Source organism: Astatotilapia calliptera, chromosome 7 (assembly GCF_964374335.1).
Source record: "Astatotilapia calliptera chromosome 7, fAstCal68.1, whole genome shotgun sequence".
Classification (NCBI taxonomy): Eukaryota; Metazoa; Chordata; class Actinopteri; order Cichliformes; family Cichlidae; genus Astatotilapia; species Astatotilapia calliptera.
Window position 1 is genome coordinate 16504567 of NC_137428.1, and position 16233 is coordinate 16520799.

Genomic DNA, 16233 nt, shown 5'->3' on the forward strand with positions numbered 1-16233 from the left:
TGTAAACTCTGCTTTGGGAGTTTCCGAGCACTGAATTGATTTTTGCTGCACCTGAAATCCAAATTATTGACTGTGACAACAACAAAAACACAGTCCTTTAGCAGATGGATAATCATTAACAAGGTGGTAGCTTAAAGGACTAAAGGAGGACAGGCACGGTATCATTTGTGCTGTCAAAGGTTTATGATGAGGCTTGAAATCGCTCTCCAGTTGGCTCTCGCTGGCCTCTGTCTAGCTCTGGCACTTCTTGGGGAAGGCATGTATGTATATTTCCTGCTTCACTTACACAACATTAAGGATGTTTGTTTAATCATTTACTATTATTATTTAGAGAGTTTATTGTGTCTAATTTGTGTATTTTAGGGCTAATCCTGATCCGCCAGCTGTGGACTGTGCATGGAGTCGTTGGTCAGGGTGGAGTTCTTGTGATCCTTGCACAAAAACCAGAGTGAGTCAATTAGGATTTTGATCAGTGTCAGAGACTGTGAACTTAATAGTGCCCAAGCTAGAATGCTTTTAACTTTTTAAGTCTATAATAATAAATAATCAGACTAAACAGGTTGAAGTAGTGGTCTACTATCTATGCACAGTGCCGCTCACAGCCAATCTTCTTTTGCAGTGCTGCTCTCTGTCTTTATCTTTAATGTGACACTATGTATTATCCTCAGAGGCGTTCTCGAAGTACAGAAGCATTTGGCCAGTTTGGAGGTAGAGCCTGCCAGGAATCGATAGGAGACAGGGAGTTCTGTGTACCTGATGGTCAATGCGAGCTACCGCCTCCCCGTGCGTGCTCAGACTCAGAGTTCCAGTGCGAGTCAGGTACCACAGTATTAGTACCTCAGTCTTTATCGCTTTGTTTTTGGGGAGCAGTATCATGCAATTCTCTGTCTCTACACAGGGTCTTGCATTAAAAAGAGATTAATGTGCAACGGAGACTATGACTGTGAAGATGGATCAGATGAAGACTGTGAGACAGAGCGTAAACCCTGTGGCTCGGCAGTCCTTGACAGCAATGAGCAAGGCAGGACAGCAGGATATGGGTAAGTTATTAAAGAGCTCAATCAGTGGGAAATAAAGAGTCACTATAAATTAGCATGACAGTAAAATGAATACTTGGTAGAAAGAGTAAATCATTTACATTGGGGAGACACATAAACATCTATTGGTGACAATGTTTACAGAAAACCAGCTTCCTAGCAGAGTAGGCGTTTTAAATGTGAGCTGCTTTTAAGCAAAAAATCCACAGATTTTTTTCTTAATATTTTTAACAATAGCTGGTCTGTTATGAAATTTTTCACCAAAAGACTGATGAACACGTTAATTTCACTGATAGGTGTCATAAATGAGGCAGGATGTTTCCTACAACCTACAAAAAGATATCGGCTTATAAAAATGCAGAATCTTCAGGCAAGGGATGGACTTTTTTGTACTGGGAGCTTGCTGTGCGTACTTAATTTGGTGCCACTAACCAACCATGCTTGGCCAGGCTTTAACTTTATCCTATTAAACAGACAATTAATCTTTTTTATGGCTTTTTATATTTAACTAAAATCATAAAGGATGACCAGCTCACATAAGAGGAAATCTTTGTCTGGATGGAAGTACTGGCTATTTTACCCAGAGTCTAAGCCATTTAACCTGGATCTTCTGACTTTAACGTCCTGTTTAATGGATGGATAGAGTGCACGAGTGGTATCAGTCTTTTCACCTGACTCTTACAAAGAAGGAGAATGAGGATGCCTTCTATAATATTAAAACTCTTGAACTGGGGTAACACTGTAAAAGTCTTAAAGTGGCCTCTATGTTCATCCACCAGAATCAACATCTTGGGTACAGATCCTCGAATGAACCCGTTCAACAATGATTACTTCAACGGGAGATGTGATCGAGTGAGGAATCCAAACACTGGGACGTTTGACAGGCTGCCCTGGAACGTCGGCGTGCTTAACTATCAGGTTAACCATGGCAACAAAAAGAATTTCAGTATTATAAACTGATCGTGAACACATGTAAAGGATTTTGTTTTGCCACCCAATACTGATATATGTATTCTGTTGTTTCAGACGTTAGTGGAAGAAACAGCTTCGAAAGCACTCTTTGAAGACACTCATAGCCTTCTGCGTGAAATCCTCACTGAGATGAGTGTCAACATTGATGCTGGTCTTTCTTTCAAACTCACCCCAACTGAGGAGTCTTTGTCGAATATTTCTCTAAATGTTGGACTATCGAGTCAGTATGAGAGGAAAGAAATGATTAAAACGGTCACCGAAAACACCAAAATTAAGGTAAATATCCTCTAATAATTTCACAGAATCTAATGTACAACCCAGAATAATCAATATTCTATGGACAAGCTGCATCTCTTTTTTTTTTGACCCCACAAACTTAGAACAACAACTTTATGCGGGTGAAGGGCAAAGTTCAACTGAGCACCTACAGGATGCGCTCCCGTGAGCTCAAAGTAGCAGATGAATTCCTGGTGCATGTCAAATCTTTACCTTTGCAATATGAGAAGGGAATTTATTTTGCCTTCCTGGAGGACTATGGAACCCATTACACAAAAAATGGGAAAACCGGCGGTGAATACGAATTGATCTATGTCCTCGACCATGAGACCATTAAGCAAAGAAGTATGTCTATTTGAAATCATTCTTTTCTGCTATGAAGCTTCTTCAGCCTTATGGTGTGTTGATTAAATACAAGTGATAAGCACTAATTATCTATACTTTATTGTTCTTGCAGATATGACGCAGAGAGAAGTTCAAGACTGCATCACATTAGGCATTGAAGGAGGCCTCAGTTCCACACTTACGACGGACAGTATAAGCGGACACTATAAGCCTAAACATTGTGATAATAAATCAAAAATGGACGAAGGTTTGCATTCCCTGTTAAATGAACAAAGCTAGCATGCTTGATGATTCTGACTAAATTCCCAACCACTTTCCACAGTTTAAGTGTATTTTGGTGTTTTACTTCAAGGAATGCTGCATGCATGAAACTTAACTGTATTAAAACAGAAAAGTTCAAATCCAAAGTTAAAGTCTTAAACTGAATTTGGAGCGAGTCACTGCACTGATTATGAAAAGTCACTAAAGTTTCCTTTTCTGTTGCCACACAGGTAAGGCTGAAGGAAAAGCTATGGTGGATGAGGTGATGACATCAGTCAAGGGAGGTACCCTACTAAGTGCTGTTAGTATGAGGGCTAAACTAAATAGGGATGGAGTGATGGACCTTGCAACATATCAGGAATGGGCTCGGACCATCACAGAGGCCCCTGCATTGCTGCACAGTGAGGTACGAATAAAGGTCACAGCAAGGCGAGAGCAAGTTAAACTGAAATATACATACTGTATAAATGTATGTGTTTATGCGGGAGTTATGTTCTAACCCGCAGTGAAATCCGCGAAGTAGCCAACTTTATTTTTTACAATTGTTATAGATGTTTTAAGGCTGCAAAACCCCTCACTACACACTTTATACACTTTTCTCAGAAAGGCATTAACATTTTCACACTTTTCTCTCTTGTTTAAACTCTCTCAAAGTTCAAACCTTTGTAGAAAAATAAGTCCAGTATTATAGAATGAAACCAAAGGCACCCACGGTCCAGCACTTCAGAGTCACACTGCTAGTGATCGAAGATTTATGTAAATTTGACAAGCTGAACGCATTCTGCACTGTACAGGAGACACGGCACGAGATTGACTGGCCCATGGTCTACAGCCAATCAGGATGCAGAACACAATGCGCTGTAAACAAAAACAAAACAAAACAAAAGTGTGCAAAATTGCACACAAAACAGCGAGGCGCCGAAGGTGAACCGCGTTATAGCGAGGGACCACTGTAATGCCTACATTCTGGGTATTTTACCAGAAAGGATACACAAATTATACAAATGCTTAAAGGTAGGCCTAGTGGAAAAAGGGGGTAACAAGTCAGGTTTTTACATGAAACAACAATAAATATGCAGTAAGTATATAATATAAGGTAAAATAAAAGAATAATGGACTAATAAAATTCATCATGCACACCAACATAATGAATATTGAATTGATTTCATTAAAAGCTCCTTTGGCTGTAGTATAAAGTGTTACCAAAATCTCTTAAGGGATTGCTATTGCAGAAATTTGATCTAATGACTGTAATCAAACCAGACTTTTATATTATCTAGGGCTATCATCAGTGTCTTCACTAAACTGGTGACATTACCTAACTCAATGAATCAGCACAGCATTTATGCAGGTAGCTTCTACTACACATATGACATTTACTTTTCTTCTGGTGCACTCACATGGTTTAAACTTTCTCAACTGCGAATTGCTGTGAAACTTTACACATAAATGTCATCCTTAAAATGAACTGCCATACTCCCGACTCTACACTTTCACTTTAGGGAATCTTATGTAGACAACAATGTAGTGAGCTCATAGAATTGTTAAATGCCACTGAACAGTTGCAATGTGATAGATGAGTGTTTACTAAAAAACTTAACACAGACATGTGTTTTGTTATACCTCTGACCTATTGGATTACCACCTACCGGACAGGCACACTGCAGTATGTGTGACTGAGCAGTGCTCAGTGTGAGTTGATTATATGTACTACAGAGTCTCCACAGAGGACTGTACTGTCTCCATTTCTGTTCACCTTGTACACCTCAGACTCAAGATACAATTGCGGGGTCATGCCACCTACAGAAATACCCTGACAGTTCTCCAGTGGTTGGATATTATTAGCAGCTGGCGAGAGGAACAGTGCAGTGGGTGATTGTGCAGAGTGGTCTGGGAGGAATCGTTTTCTTCTGAATGTAAATAAGGCGAGAGAAATGGTAATTGACTTTAGATGCATCAGCAGCTACATCCTCCATGTCTATTCTGTTAGAGGATCAGAATCAGAATACCTTATTAATCCCTAAGGAAATTATGTGTTGATGTGGAGAAGGAGAACAAGTACCTCGGTGTCCACATCATCAACAGGTTCACATGGAAGACCAAGAAAGGGATGAAGAAGTTATATTTTATTTTTTTTAAAACTTAGATCCTTGAGTCTGTGCAGCCTTAATTGGAGCTTTTCTATCAGTCATAGTTTTGACTTTGCAAAGGCAAAGGCTCAAAGTTTAAAGGCTACTTTGTGTTCAACACTCACTGCTAAATATTAGCATGCTAACACAACAAATTACGATAAATATGAAATGAAAAAATATTAATATATTCTAACAAAACTCCTTCTAATATATGTTCTAATGTATTTTAACATATTGCATATATTTTGTTGTTTATGGCAGCCAGAGCCCATCCACATGTTAATTCCACTGGAAATCCCAGGCGCTAACTCCACGATATCAAACTTGAAGCGGGCTATTGCAGAGTATGTGGCAGAATATAACGTATGCAAGTGCAGGCCCTGTCAAAATGGAGGCACTCTTGCTCTGCTGGATGGAAAGTGTATCTGTCTGTGCTCGCAATTGTTTGAAGGCGCCGCTTGCCAGACTTACAAGCGTGATAGAATTCGTGTCCAAGGTAAGCCTAAACAGTTGTTTTCTCAATGCAACCCAACTTCAACAAAAGTTGGGATGCTAAGTAAATGCTAAATAAAAGCAGATTTTGATGATTTGCAGATTTCATAAACCCATATCTTAGTCACAGAATGTAGATAAGATTTAAAAAAGAAACCTGAGGCAGAAACTGGAACACAATATTGGATGCCTCAGCTCTTTACACAATCAGCACTGAAACATAGTTTTCTGCACCATCCACAAATGCAGATTAAAGCTCTTTTGTGCATAATAGATGCCATATGTGAATATGATCCAGAAACACTGCGGTCTTCTTTTGGCCAAAGATTACTTAAAATGGACTGAGACAAATCGGAAAAGTGTTCTGTGATCAGATTAATTGATATTTGAAATTCCTTATGGAAAACATGGATGCCACATCATCCTGTCCCAACTTTTTTGAGATTTGAGATTCAAAACAAGTTAATATTTTTCCATGAAATAGCAAAATTTCAGTTTAAACATTTTATATGTTTTCTATGTTCTATTGTGAATAAAATATGGGTTTATGAGATCTGCAAATAACTGGATTCTGGTTTATTTACATTTTACACAGCGTCCCACCTTTCTTTTTGGAATTGGGATCGTAAATCTTATCATTCTAACAAGGCCTCGCTCATGTTGCTTTAAGTAATTTTCCCTGCATTTGTTAATTTGAAAAATGTGTGCCAGGTACAAGGCCGGCTGTTGTTCATGAAGGTAACTGGTCTTGCTGGTCTGCCTGGTCCAACTGCAGTGGAGGGAAACGCACCAGGACACGTGGCTGTAACACAGATGGTGTCCCGGGAGCTGCGTGCAGTGGAGACAGAAACAGTGAAGAGTACTGCTAATAGCAAAAGAACTAAATTAGAGAGTTTCTTTCACAATCTTATTCTCTCTGATACATATATGGCACCATCAAAATCTTAAGGCATATTTTTGACATGTCAAGGTGTAAAAAAAACATGTTATCGGGATCTAAATTAAACATTTAGGTTCAAATGGTCTTTGTCTTTCTCTCTAACAGTGTGCATCTTTCAGCTTTGCTTCACTCAGATAGTGTTGGCTGAATTATATTAATGGGCTAATAGCTCATCCTTAAAGGCATGTGGCCACATTCCATCTGGCTGTACCGTGCAAATAAGAACCAGATGAGTAGAAGGCAACTGGGTGGAAAGAAAACTGACAACTGAGGACAAATAGTGGACAGAGACGAGAGATTTGGAGGTGCTGGACATACAGCAAACATAAAGGATGACCATCCTTCTTTGTTTATATGTAATTAAAAGCCCCCAAAATATCTTTGAAATCTTAAAGGATCATAAGGCATTAGAATAGAATAGAATAGAATTCAACTTTATTGTCATTGCACATGTCACAGGTACAGGGCAACAAAATGCAGTTTGCATCCATCCAGAAGTGCTTTAGCTATGATATAGATATATTACAATATATATCTATATTATGAATGTGGAACTTGAAATAAATGTAATTCTTGTGTTTAATACTGTTTATGAGTGCTAATGAAAATTAAAAATACACCTTGTATGCTGCCATTCCTGGAGAATACATGATCCATTGTGGATTTTGGATCAAAACTTTACTCGTTTTACTTACATGCCTGCAACTCGGTATGCAGCATGTTCGATACGTACATGTTTGAGAGGAGAATGCTGCATCCCGGTTGAAATTTTCCTGAAAAAAGTACATAGCATGTGTAGTTTACAAATTGTGTGTAGTTTGGATTTACAAATTCCAAATCAGAGAAATAATGTCAATGAAATGTGTTTTGGTTTCCGTTTCCTGTCCAGGACATTTGAAAAGCATCAATCTTATTGCCAATAATATTACAAACACCTGTGCTTTTTATAATGTGAGAAGTCAGAAGTCCGGTGCTGTAATATACAGTGCCCAACCTCTTTTTCACTGTTTTCCTTCCTTTTGTGAAATACTGGCACTGGAGTGGGAGGTTTTTCCAATATTGTGCTGCAGAAGGCCTCATCTTTGACATACTGTGGCGAAGTATTTTGTATGTATTACATTTTCCAATATCAGATTTCTGGGAGTATCACTTGCTGTCATTGCTTAAAGAGTAAGTCCAAAAGTTTGTGTGTTTGTGTGAGCGTGCATATGTGTACATTTCTGTGTGAGTAAATGGGTGTGTGTCTACTTGAAGGTTGTGTGTGGGGGAATGAATGCATACTTGAGAAATAACCATGGGGGGTGGTGGCCCCTGGCCTTTAGGATGTCAGCATAATGGAGTAAAACTTTGGGACCGTATTGAGCTCCAGGGAAACTCCATTCACTGCAGTCAGCAACCCAGCCTCAAGCCATTATCTTAGTGGAAAACGTTTTGTTCTTAACTCCGTCCTTAGCAGCACCATTTGCAGAAAATAATGAACTCCTCTTCATCAATAGACTGCCCAGTTCTCTCTTTCTTTTTTCTTTTCTTTTTAAGAAATATTAAACACATACTACATGCTGAATCACACGGGACCGTGTGAAAATTTGCACTCTAAGAACTCGTTTGGATAACTTAATAGTTTAAATTCTACAATGTTGTAGTCATTTTTTTGTAGAGGGACAATATTTATGCATATTTAAACTGCATACTGCATATTTTTATATACATCTGTATTTGATGTGCTATGAAGGAACTGTGATAAATACTAAATAATAATATGCTTTTCCTTTATCAAATAGTGTATGATAGTGGTCCTCAACCTTTTTTGCACCACAAACCGGTTTATGTCTGACAATATTTTCACGGACCAGCCTTTAAGGTGTCGCGGATAAATACAGCAACCGGTCCGGTCCGTGCCCCGGGGGTTGGGGACCGCTGGTCTGTGAAGTATCTGGTTATGCACAATGGGGGAAAATAAGATTTGGCGTCACTTAAATAAAATACACTTCACTGTGATATAGTTATAACATGCAAGTTATTCTACTTGATAAAGATTCAACTTAAATCAGAAAGTTCTTCACTTTGCTTGTTTCTCCAAAGCTGCAGAACAAATGCTCAGTTTCCATTTCTGTGGCATTGTTTTTGAATCTCGCAAACATTTGCTTTCTGTGAGGAACAGGTAACAAAAAGCCCGAAGAATAGTGTGAAACTACCCCGCCTCACACTCTTAAATGACTAACACAGTTGGAGTCGCCCCCACCCCTCTTCCCTGGGTCACTAAATGCATTGAAATTTTAGAGGGCTGCTACGGCAGATTACTTCACACAGCTGTCCCAGCACCGTGGAAATGAAGTTATACCCCTTGTCAGCGATGTTTTGTGTTCCCTCTCTAACTCCTTGAGAACTTGCTCTTCAGCAGGACTGCAGGAGGGAACCGGGGGGAGGGAACCAAAAGATAATTCCTCTCCAGCTATCCACGAGAACCTGATCTGATTGGTTGAATAAATATTCCCTCTTTGCATCATAATTCAGAGAGGCTAGAAAACCCCTGACATTCAACGCCCTCTCCCAGTCCAATCCCTTCCCCCATTAACCCTGACTCATAAATCAACCCCCTCCTCCACCTTCCCAACCTCTCTAAAGCTCCGGGTACTCCCTTCCTCAGGCTCATCTCATAACCTCTTCTTGTTGTGGGTCACTGGGGTTTATTCACTTTACATTGCTGTTGCAGTAAGTTTGTTTACTTTTGATCACAGCTAAAGGGTTGCCCATATCTAAAGAAGCATTTAGAAACTTTAATGCTTGTAGCTTTTTGGGAATGAAATCAAACAATCATCCTCCCACAAAATATAAATCAATAAATTCAAGTCATTTCATTTGAGTTTTATTGTCACTTTTTGTGCAATTCACAAAAAATGAAACTATCCTTTTGCTACAATAGATTCTCCCAAATCTTTTGCTGCTATGTGATCTATAGTTTAGGGTTATGCTACATTAATACTCAAACTGAACATGTTGATATTTTGCAGGTGCAAACTTTGATCTTACAGAGCTACAACAAATAGTTCTAGTTATTATTATCCTTTTTCAGATTAATCATTTACATGTGTTTAATGAGACTGAAGGGATGTCTAATGTCTAACCAAGTAAGATGCCTCACTCACTGTTTGAGAGTCTGCATGGGTTTCAAAATAAAAGGGAGAACAGTGGTAGTTTCTGCTGCTTTTGCTTACCTTTTCCTTTTTGTTTACCTCTGTTTATTCCAGCTTTGGCTTTCTTAAACATAACAACTTGTTGCCCTTGAAACTTCTTTTTCTTTCTTTACTTTCTTACTTTCTTTGTTTCGTCCCTTTTAACTTCATTTCTGTGGGTTCACCTCAGGCAAACTAGAGCATAATTGAATTAAAGCAGTTCTCCAAGACTGCGAGTATCCAAATAAGCTCAGCAGAAAAAAGTCAGGCTGGCGACTGAGCTGCTTTAGAAGTCCAGTGGCACTGTCACAGGAAATGACTTATTTTATTGCCACTGAGCTAAGAAACAGGTTGGGACATCAAAATAAACCACGGGATTGGGCCAAATACGTTGAATTCAAATAACATATTTCATAGTTTAGATGTTCTTTTTTTATTTTTAGCCAATAACATTTGAAGCATAAAAATAACAAAATGATAAGAAGTTGCATATGAACGACCGTGGACTGCCTGAATATTGTCTGCAAAGTAAACAATAAAAGTAATAAAAATGTGCCTGTCTGCTTTGACACGGCATATTCTAGAGGTCGAATGATTTGAGGTGGGCCAGAGGGGAGGATGGCCGAGCAACAGTTTGAGTTATGATGAGGCAATTTTAATGAGGTTGTGCTCCGTGCACGAAAAAAGCCCCTGTTGACTCTTTTCTGTTTCAGCACAGGGAATGAAACACTACTTTCCCATTTTTCTTTGGTACCAAAAGTTAATTGAAAACATTTCAGGGCAATGTATTGACGGGGCCCCCGTATGACTCTCATCCCTTCATTATCCCAAACAATAATAAAAAGGCATTACAATTATTAATGGTTGGATTGGAGGCCTGCTCTCTTAAAGTGCCAGTACCAGCCTTTTTCTTTTCATAACAAAGACCCTGAAAGGCCCCTTCTGCATAACTTTTTTTTAACAGTTACGACCTTTCTAGGATTTATTATTTGGGTTATTCTGTTTACAGCTGTCAATTAACAGCTGATGTTTTCCACAGTGTAGTCAGTGTACAAAACTGAAGGAATTTATCCTCCTAGCCTCTGATAGAAGTTGGAGACAATGACTATATACTTCTATATACTTATTTATAAGTAAACCAAAACAGATGAAGAACTGTTAACAGAGCGTCAGCAGGAATTAGACTGAGCCATCAAGCTAAACTCTCTCACATAACTCCTCTCTCTTCTTCTGAGGTAGCTGCCTCTTCATGCTCCCCCCACTCCCAAACACTAGGACAGAGTGAATGAAGTGCAACTCGTATTGTGCCAGAGCACCATTGTGTGTGTGTGTGTGTGTGTGTTGGGGGGGTGGGGGGGTTGTCTCTGCATAATAGAGGTGCCACTTGACTTTTCCTTCAACAATGGGCCCATCTCTTTTTATTTAAAAGCAAAATGGCTGCCATTATTGGTTTCAAAACACCAGAAGGACGGGACACTGGCTGTTTCGGTATACTGAGCTGACTGACTCATTGCATGAGTCACAGGCATGTAGACAGACAGCATGTGTCACTGCTATCACTGATTAAACATAGTTGTCACAAACAATTCAATGACTCTGGGCAACATCTTTGCAACACAGTACAGGATATGGATTTTTACAGGTTATTATGATACCACTGACCTTTTAATCTGGGTTAAGTTAGCTCTAGATTTTGCTGAGTGGTACTGACACTTAATATTGCAACTCAGGTATGGTTTAAATAGCAAAAAAATACCAGTGGTGTAAATGCAGACCAACGAATGAATGAAATGATTACTTGCGACATTGAAGAATGAAAACCATAAATTGTGTTATTTTATGTTATAAAATAAAACAGAATACTGTGAATAAACCACTTCAGCATTCTCCTCTGATGAATACACACAACGCCAAAACTATGCTTATATGCAAACAGAACTACTCCCAACATAGATGTTTACATCAGCGCTGTAACTTGCACTATTATATCAACCGATTCGCACTATAACCAGGGTTTGCCTCTTATCTGTATTTAATTTTATTCAATTTAATAACGGTACGGTACTCTGTTTTTGGTAACCATTGTCCTTGATGTAAATATGTAAAAATTGTGTATGTTTCTGATCTGTGTCTTGTGTACTGTTTGTTTGTACATGTGTCTTTCTTGCTGCTGTTACACCCAAATTTCCCCTTGTGGGACAATTTAAGGATTATTCTATTCTATATACTAGAGAAATACACACGGAAGTCCAAGGACAAAAATAGTTTTAAAAATGCTATTTATTTAATGTGCATGTACATTCAAAGGTCTGTGTTCATAATGGGCACTTAATATCTTCATTCACCCAAACACAGACATGTTGTCTTATAATCAGTGTGCCTTTGTTAAGACTTTGGACAAACACACGGGGTGAAAATAAACAAACCGACTGAATACTTCTCCACAAATCCCAAGGAGGAGGGTTTTGGCCTTCTGCAGTCTGTTTGAGTTTGGAATTAACACTTTATACCTTAAGCAAACACCATGTTTTCAAGGTCATGAGATTCTTTACACAGATTCATTATCCGCCTTGGGATTTAAACACATTTTAGTGGTTTTAATCAACTTTTGGGGTTACTTTTTTAAGTGAAAGTGTTGTAGAGCTTTCACAGTCTTGCTTGTGAATAAAAACGACCTTGAGGCATTTTTGCTTTCTTTTTTTTGTTTTGGATTTTAATGAAGCACATTTCCTTCCTCTGTGGTGATAATGCAGTACAGGACTTTCTTTTAGATACAGTGCAAAATCTCATGTTCTCTCTCTCTATATATAACACCCAAACAAATATTTAGACAAAATTATTATTATTTTTTTTACAATATACTATACAATTTATGTATACCAACATACAAAAATAGCTTCCTTTAAAAGTATAAGATGTTTTTTTAAATGTGTAATTGAAATATAACTACTATCTGATCCACAACAGTGACTGACAAACGTCATAAGCCCTGTTGTTAAATACATTGTTGTAGACATGAAGTAGAAGGTTTTGGTTGAGTTATAAAATAGAATGTTCTGATTAGAAGAACACACATTTTTAGTTTGGTCTCTGTTTCTGGTGTCCAGTCCCACGGGTTAGGCTCCTGTCTGGTCTAACTGTCCCCGATAGTAGGCACCTTTTCCCACTCTTTTCAGATAATTTTGGCTAAAACCAGAATGGTAGTCAGAGTATTGAACACAGCAGTCTGAAAATGTGCGGTGTCACTTGAGTTTTCCACATATGGCTCATCCTCCAGATCCATATAATCATTCTCAGTGTCCTCCTCGGAGTCTGAGAAGCCGCTTCCCGCGTACCTGTCACTGGAGTCGGAGCAGAAAGTTTTCATGCTGACTTTGATGTACTCACATATGTTCCTTTCGGTGCCGTCGCACACACAGGTGTCCAGCTGCTGCGCTTTAGGTATGGAACGCATGTTGGCTATCACTTTGCGACACGCATCTGAGCACCTTTCTCCACCGAAAAGTTTGCGGCAGTGATATAAATAATCCCCCATGGCAGAGCTGCAGTGCGGGTCCATTTCACACTGCAGCCGGGCCTCGGTGCAGCCCATGGTGCTAGTCCGCGGCAGGCACGGCTCGATGGTCCGTTTGGTGTTTCTGCAGTTCGGGTCCTGGGCGCAGTCGCAGTCCTCCAGAGCCGGGCCGCTCCGGGTTAAATTGAGCTGAATCAAAGAGGACACGCAGTGACTGGGGCACTTTTTGCGTTCCCCGCTCAAAACAGACGCGCAGGCATAGATGTACTGATTGTAGGCGTATTGGCACTCTGGCTCTGCATGACACTTCAGGATGGCTTTCCAGCAGACCAGTCGGTGGCTGTGGTTGGGAGATCCGACACAGAGACCGAGGATTAGGATCAACACGCCGTATATAAAAACCGTTGTTCGCTCCATCAATGTGGCACGACTTCCCATTTCCTCCGAGAATGAATCTTAGAAAAGCGTTACTCCATCCTGTCGCATCAACAGTTCAGAGAGCTACTCCCTGATGATTTTAGATCACGTCACAAGTCGGTGACTTGAAGTTAGCGGTGCGCCACAAAGTAGGCACAACAAGCGCATCACGTTAAGATCCTAAAAGTTCCGAAATCCATAACAAAGTTCCACTTTCCCCCCTTCCGTCCGTGCGGTTCCTCTCTAGTGGCCTCACTTTTGCATCTGTCGTCCACAAAAAAAAAGTTTTGGTGAAGTTTACAAGGGAAAAAAAAGAAAAGAAAAAAGAAAGACCCACAGCTTGTTTATTCCACATGCAACTGGGAACACTCGATCCTAAAGTCACTCTTTTCACTATTAATCCACATCCACTCCAGCTGCAACCGCTTTGAAATGCGGGTTGTGTAGTTGTGGGGTGACTAGGTTCCGCAGGGACCGCGTCCCATTGGTCCGATAAATTGTTTTGATTCGCTCGTCACACGCGGTCGTGACGCAGACCGCTGAAGACCGTAATTGATGTATGTGTAGAAATCTTTTACACGTTTGTCATCTCATTGTGATGAAATGAGTACTGTGCAATACTGCAAATTTTGGAATGATACAAAGTAAATACGTTCTGAGTTTTAAACTATAAAGGCAGCCTTCTTAGGGAAGATCAGCCTGTCGTGATTTAAATCTTCAACATTTTAATGATACTTTGTATAATAACAAATCAACACAACAAAAGCTAGTGCATATTTGGGGTACATTTTTTCATATCCCCCCCCCCCCACACACACACACAATTTAAGACAATTCAGTGGGCTACTTACTGAACTTAGACAATAGAAGCAAAGTATCGATACTGTCGCGCTAGTATCTCCCTGATACCAGCGTTGGTTATCGATACTATTGATGTTTGGATCCACCTCTAGTGAAAACTCTTATAAAGGTAAATATTTGCCCATTTGTGTTTTAGGACACCACACGTTGCAGTCATTATGGAAATTATGTTCTTTCTGTACCAATGTCTTGCTTTGCAGCTTTAAATTACCCTAGATTAAAATTAGAATTTAAAACATGCATAATAGACAGTCATTCAAAACTGCTCATCCCTGCGATGAGACTTGGGTACAATGAAGCAGAATGTCTTTGGAAAACATCGGAGTTCTGCAGCCTCCCTGCAGGCAGAAACAACAGCTGCTAAAACACATGCAGCGCTCCTGTCTTACACTTTCCATCATAAAACTAGCATGGAGTCCATATGATACACCATACCCAAGAGTTCTGTACTAACACATTCACACGCATTAGTAATAACATTACAGCTCAGAGATTTTAGAGCTATGGTTTCCACATATGAAGCTGGGAAAGTACCAGATGCCTCCACAGCAAAAAAAAAAAAGTAAAAGAAAAAAAATTAGATATGGCTCTTTTTGTGCAAGTGTAAGCAAGTAGCTGTGCAAAATCCAGTTCTTTACCATTTGGTAAAGGGTATTTCCTATTTCCTAACAATAACACTTAGCAAGGAAAAAGAGGGATTAAAAACTGCAGGCACATGCAATGTAAACAAACATTAAGCGTGCAGGCTCCACAAATAAGAAGAGAATAGATCTGTTGGGGGCCAGGAGAACAAAGTGTAGGGAAAGAAGCCACGTCTGACCTCGTCACTTCACCAAACGATGACCACAAAGATCTGGCAGCTCTCGATTCTTGGACCCCCGATTCCAATTAGAGAGATTAGAAAGGAGTCAAGACAAGTGCAGAGTAGTTTCTTAGCCAAACAACCCAAACACCCTCCTTCAGCCTCATCCAGCTGGCATTCCAGAGCAACAGGCTGGCTACAGACTCAATTTAGAGCAACATCAAAGTGGAGGTTAGAGAAAGCTCAAATGGTGAACTGCTCAAGGATTCCCATTAACTACAAAGACACTGACATCATCCAGGACTGCTTAGGCAAAACACGGCCCTTAGCAGAAATCGAAATGCTGCAGACCAACAATACTCTATTTGTTTGTTTGTTTGTTCCTTATGTTCAAAGTTCGGTTAGAATTCTCAGAAATACAAAGCTGCTACAAATGGTTTTTTGAGCGTGAATTAAAGAAAAAAGCCTGGTCACACTTGTGTTTCACTTCTTTAAAAGGAGTTCATAATGCACAGCAGAACCCAACTCCCATCCGTGTTGGATTACAGCCAGTTAGGAACAACAGCCAGATTCAGTGGAGCCAGCCGCTCTTATGATGGACGAGGCAAATGCTCTCCCCCCAAACTGTACCTCCTAAATTACTCCAATAGATCACTTACATTTTCTGCTTTTATACCAAAACTTCTCACGTTGCTCTGATGGAAATACAAGGCCAGCGTCTTGCATGGTCTTGTCCTACTTTTCATTCTGTTCATTTTTATTTCAAACGAGTATCCCCAGATCCTGGACATGCAGTAGTTCAGGGGGATTTGTAAGTAATAGTGTTTCCAGAACTGGAATGCGGTTCCCCAGAGTAGATTTGTAAATACACATGCAGAGACAGACATATTCCTCAGTTTGTCTCCACTGCTGTCAGAAGTCATTACACACAAGCTGAACTGCCAGAACAATTAACTGGACTTTGTATTCAAGTGCTTCCAAGTCCTGAGAGAGGCAGCAAAAGAAGTGGGG

The 16233-nt window shown here is 39.8% G+C and overlaps 2 protein-coding genes across 2 annotated transcripts; one reads left to right on the forward strand and one right to left on the reverse strand.

Moving 5' to 3' along the window:
* Positions 1 to 102: 102 nt before the first annotated feature.
* Positions 103 to 6535, forward strand: c9 (complement component 9). Its single transcript, XM_026173256.2, has 11 exons — positions 103 to 260; positions 364 to 448; positions 669 to 819; positions 899 to 1040; positions 1817 to 1955; positions 2064 to 2285; positions 2390 to 2630; positions 2743 to 2877; positions 3122 to 3297; positions 5285 to 5519; positions 6227 to 6535. Exons 1-11 carry the CDS (start codon positions 184 to 186, stop codon positions 6382 to 6384), a joined length of 1761 nt encoding a protein of 586 aa, XP_026029041.2. The 5' UTR covers positions 103 to 183; the 3' UTR covers positions 6385 to 6535.
* Positions 6536 to 11890: 5355 nt separating this feature from the next.
* On the reverse strand, positions 11891 to 14014 carry gas1b (growth arrest-specific 1b). The gene has a single exon (XM_026173257.2). It carries the CDS (start codon positions 13578 to 13580, stop codon positions 12801 to 12803), a length of 780 nt encoding a protein of 259 aa, XP_026029042.1. The 5' UTR covers positions 13581 to 14014; the 3' UTR covers positions 11891 to 12800.
* Positions 14015 to 16233: the final 2219 nt, after the last annotated feature.